The 5,000-nt window shown below is 40.9% G+C and overlaps 1 protein-coding gene across 1 annotated transcript in view; it reads left to right on the forward strand.

The window, feature by feature from the left end:
* Positions 1-5,000, forward strand: part of RFX4 (regulatory factor X4) — a 134,497-nt gene that overhangs the window by 93,839 nt on the left and 35,658 nt on the right. Inside the window, 2 exon segments of the mRNA XM_056800637.1 lie at positions 987-1,014; positions 1,332-1,476. Coding sequence (XP_056656615.1) covers positions 987-1,014; positions 1,332-1,476 — 173 coding nt within the window.

A 5,000-nucleotide genomic window follows, 5' to 3' on the forward strand; every position in this document is an offset into this window, starting at 1 on the left:
TAATCCTTTCCTTTTCTTTTGAAATTTATGTTTCATAATAACTAAAATTTCCAATTATCCCCCAAATTTATAAGTGTAAATTTGTGTAATAGTAACAGTTTGAAATAGGAACTCTACCACTCTCACTGTGGAGAAGAAAACTGAATCAAGCTCTGGACTTTCTACCACCTTTTCAATCCTCTACTATCCCTTTAAGTATTACATCACTTTGGAAAAGGGAATTTCTTCTGAGGGAGTTCATTATACCAATGACATCCCAGGTTTAGTCAATCCCTCGATTCCAAAAAGAACAACTCAGATTCTTTGGAGCTTCCTGTGCTTAGTATTGGGAAGTCAAACCCTCCATCTAACATTTACATTAGGAGCACCTAGATGGCACAGTGGATAGATAAGCACAGGGTCAGGAGTTAGGAAGGCTCATTTCTGAGTTCAAATCTAACCTCACATTCTTAATAGCTGTGTGACCCTGGACAAGTCACTTACCTGTTTTGCCTCAGTTTCCTCATTTGTAACATGAGCTGGAGAAGGAAATGACAAACTACTCCAGTGTCTTTGCCAACCCCAAATATGGTCATAAAAAATTGGGCATGACTGAAATCACTGAACAAGCATTTATAAGCTATGTAACCAGGTAAAAATTACTGTATTTCTGAGTCTTAGTTTCTTCACCTGTAAATGGGGATAATAGTCAAGTCAGGACTAGAACCTAGAGAGAAATAGTTGTCTGGGAATTTTCCTTAAAATGGAGTATCTAGGAGACAATGACCTCTGATGAGGAAGAAGTCACAGGTCTGAGGGATCTTCCAGAGTGAGGAGACGAAGAAGGGGAGGTCCTTTCCAACTGTAGATCTATGATTCCGACTGTGGGATCTTGGACAAACCATTCATCTTCCTCAGCTGTAAAATGATGGGATTAGACTAGGTGAATTCCGACAGATCTCTTCTGGTGTTAAATCTATGATCTTACATCTGCTGGGTCTATCTAGATTCCATGCCCACCGGGATAAAGGACTGGTCCTTGAACTGCGGCATCCCAACTGCTTCCTGCTTTGAGAATGGGGGGGGGGGAGGTCTTGGAAGAGATCAACCACAGAAGAAAAATCTAATTAGTACTTTCTTAAGTATGGGAAGAGGCTTCCCCCTTTTCCCCCTGAGAAAGGGGTAGATAGAATGACAATTTCTCTGCATTTCCATTGCCCTGTATTAGAACTTCCAAATGACTTGAGAAATTCCCTTAGCAGAGCCACCTAGGAAGCGGAAAAGAAGGTCAACTGTAGGGGCTTTTAACCTAATAATCCATGAGCTAATGAATTGCTTGAATTGCCTTGTAGGCATCAAGAACTGTGATCCACAGCGCAGACATTACTTTTCAAATGCTAGAGGACTGGAGAAATGTGGATCTGAACAGCATTACCAAGCAAACCTTGTATACCATGGAAGATTCCCGAGAGGAACACAGGAAACTCATCATACAGTGTAAGATGGACACCCCCACCACCCACATCCCCCTTTCAGTCTTTGGTGGCGAGGGAAATGAGATCTGGGCTTTGGGAGGAAAGTACCATCCTTCAGTGAGGCAACCCCAACACAAGCTCGGAGTCCTTTCCGAGGTCTCACTTTTCCTCTGTTTTACCTTTGACAAGCGAGGCAGAGGACAAAATGGATGGGAATGTTTTCATGCTTTACATATTTTTATTGCTTTCTTCTAAATTTGTCCATCAAAATGTTTGCATGCATCACCCCTGCATTTAGCCTCCTCTTGTAACAAACATGAAAAAAGAGATGAAAAAGGCAGTTCAGCAAAACCAGTGGACACCTCCACCAAATCCGATAGTATCTGCCACACTCCATGGCTATTATTCATTCCCTCGCCTCTGCAAAGGAGGGAGGAAAGGACATTTTCTTCTTTCTTCAGGGTCAAGGTTGGTCGTTATGGTCACAAATTGCTCCATTTGTTTTTATTTTTTATTTTGTTCTTTCTATTCACATTGTTGGGGTCATCATGTGTTGTTTTCCTGGATCTGTTGACTTCACTCTGTATCAGTTTGTATAAGTCTTCCAATGCTTCTCTGAAGTCTCCAAATGATGAATTCCATTCTAAGAAGGAAGAAATAGTGAGCCACCTGGCAAGGGTCAGAAGGAGGAAGGAGGGGGGCAGCTGGGTAGCTCAGTGGATTGGGAGCCAGACCTAGAATGGGAGGTCCTGGGTTCAAATCTGGTCTCAGAAACTTCCTAGCTGTGTGACTTGACCCCCATTGCCTAGCCCTTACCACCCTTCTGCCTTGGAACCAATACACAGTATTGACTTCAAGACAGAAGGTAAGGAAAAGAAAAGAAAAGAAAAGAAAAGAAAAGAAAAGAAAAGAAAAGAAAAGAAAAGAAAAGAAAAGAAAAGAAAAGAAAAGAAAAGAAAAGAAAAGAAAAGAAAAGAAAGGAAAGGAAAGGAAAGGAAAGGAAAGGAAAGGAAAGGAAAGGAAAAGAAAAGACACCTCCTAGCTGTGTGACCCTGGGCAGGTCACTTAACCCCCATTGCCAGCCCTTACCACTCTTCTGTCTTGAAACCAACACTCAGTATTGATTCTAAGATGGAAGGTGAGGATTAAAAAAGAAAAAAAAACGACTACTAGACCAGGAGTCAGGGACTGGATCTTTGTCCCAGCTCTGTCATGAACTGATAATAGTGACTGAACAATCCCTTCAGTAGCTTAATAGCAGGCCACTGAGCTATTTCCCTCTGAGTCTCAGTTTCCTCATCTGTTAAAGGAATTAGATTAGACGACCTATGAGGTCCAAAATTCTGTGAATGAATCAGGCTCTCCCAGAGACTGGCCTGTTGTTGTTTAGCCATTTTCAGTTGTGTCTGACTCTTTGTGACTCCATTTTGGGAGTTTTATTGGCAAAGATCCTGGAATATCCTAGAGTGGTTTGCCATTTTTCTCCAACTCGTTTTACAGAAGGGGAAACTGAGACAAACAGGGGGAAATGACTTGCTCAGGGTCACCCAGCTAGCAAGTATCTGAGGCCAGATTTGAACCCTGGAAGGTGAGGTCTTAACTCCAGATCCATTGCACCAACTATATGCCCAAATCACTATTAAGAAATGCAAATGAAAGGAACTCTGAGATTCTATTTCACCCTCATCGAATTGGCAAGGTTGACATAAAAGAGAAATGACAAATGTCAGAGGGCTACGGGAAAGCAGACACGTCAGTCTAGACATTCAGAAAAGCAGTTGGGGAACTATGACCCAGCAATGGCCACACGGGACATATATGAGTCACTACCAAAGAGATCAAAGAAAGAAGAAAAGATCTTATTGCTATCTATGTATGTGTACGTCCTGGTATCCACACACATACATGTCTGTGTCTAGGTTGCTATATCCTTGAGATATATTGGCTCTACTGGAAAAGAATGGCAGACCCCTCCAGTGCTCCTTGGGATCACAGAGAGTAGGATGCAACTGAACCATAATGTATATAGACAACAATATGTATATCTAAAAAATACACCCACACCCACAGAGGGTCCTTATCTACAAAAGTATGGACAGCAGCTCTTTTTGTAATGTCAGACATCGTTACCTGGAGGGTGCCCATCCACTAGGGACAATCGAAACAAATGCCAGCAATAGAATCCTGCTGGGCTGGAAGAAATGAGGCAAGACCACCAAGAGTCAGTCAATAAACATTTATAAAGCTCCCACTCTGTGCCCAGCACTGTGGTAAACACAGGGAGGGCATCCAAGAACACCAAAAGACAGTTTTCTACCATCATGAGGAATGAGGCGCTTTCAGAGAAATCTGGGAAAATTCGCCCAAATTGATTGAGTGAAGTAAACAGAACAAATTTAACGATAACAAAGAACAGTTTTTTAAAACCATTTTGAAAGTTGTAAGAGTTATCGGCAATGCGATGACCAGCCAAGTCTCCAAAGGAGCAGTGAAGAAGCCTGAGGGCTCCCTCCCGACAGAGAGGTGAGGAGCTCAGGGGCCACAATGAGACTTTTTTTTTTTGGATGTGGCCAATGGGAGGGATTTATTTTGCTTGACTCTGCGTCCTTATGACAGGGGTTTTATTTTTCTTTTATTCTTTTTCTAGTGGTATAGGGGAGCTGGGAGGGAGCAAAAAAAATGCTTGTCAATTGGAGAAATATTTTTATTTGTTTTTTTTTTAAATGAGGATGTTGAAATAGATGGCCTTTCTAGACCTTCCATCTCTAATTCTGTAGTCCTTGGATGAATTCTCTAGTAACCAAAGTATAGCAAATTATGTAATTTTAAATATTTTTTAAATTATGTATTTTAAAAAATTTAAATTATGTAATTTTTAATTTTTTAATTTATGTATTTCAATTTTTTTTAATTATGTATTTTAGAAAAATTTTTAATTATGTAATGTTTAAAGCAAATAATTTTTAAGTAGCCCAAACAAATATATGAGGATTTTTAGTATCTTCTGATATGGAGCTTTTTCTTGAGTTGCGATCCATAAGGACTAAGCCTTTTTTGAAAAGGTCTAATATTAGAAGTTACCAACCCAGAGGCAGCATGGTGACCTAGTGGGGAGAGGACCCTATTTGGAATCAGCTTTGAATCTGGGGTCTGCCACTTGCCATTGTGGTCTTATACAAAGCCCAACTCTAAGGACCCAGAAGATCTCATCGTTGCCGTTATTTTAAGTATCTACCCTGGCAGCTGCCTGCCCCACTTGGAACATATACTTTGCTTGGATCTGGGGTTTGTTTGCTGGTTTTTGTTTGATTTTAATTTCCTCCTTTGTAAGATGAGGGGCCAAGAGTGAGTAATCTCTAAGATGCTTTCCAGCTCTAAAATCCCATGGTCCTCTGTGGGGGTGATTCAAAAGCATTTCTATCACCTGATTCTTGTTTGAGGTTAGGATTAGAGGAAGGGATGAAAGTGGCAGAAAGTGTATTTGTTACTTGGGAACTGTGATGCTTTGGGTTTTGAATACTAAACTCTAGGCACCCACTTGGCCCA

This window comes from Monodelphis domestica, chromosome 5 (genome assembly GCF_027887165.1).
Source record: "Monodelphis domestica isolate mMonDom1 chromosome 5, mMonDom1.pri, whole genome shotgun sequence".
Classification (NCBI taxonomy): domain Eukaryota; kingdom Metazoa; phylum Chordata; class Mammalia; order Didelphimorphia; family Didelphidae; genus Monodelphis; species Monodelphis domestica.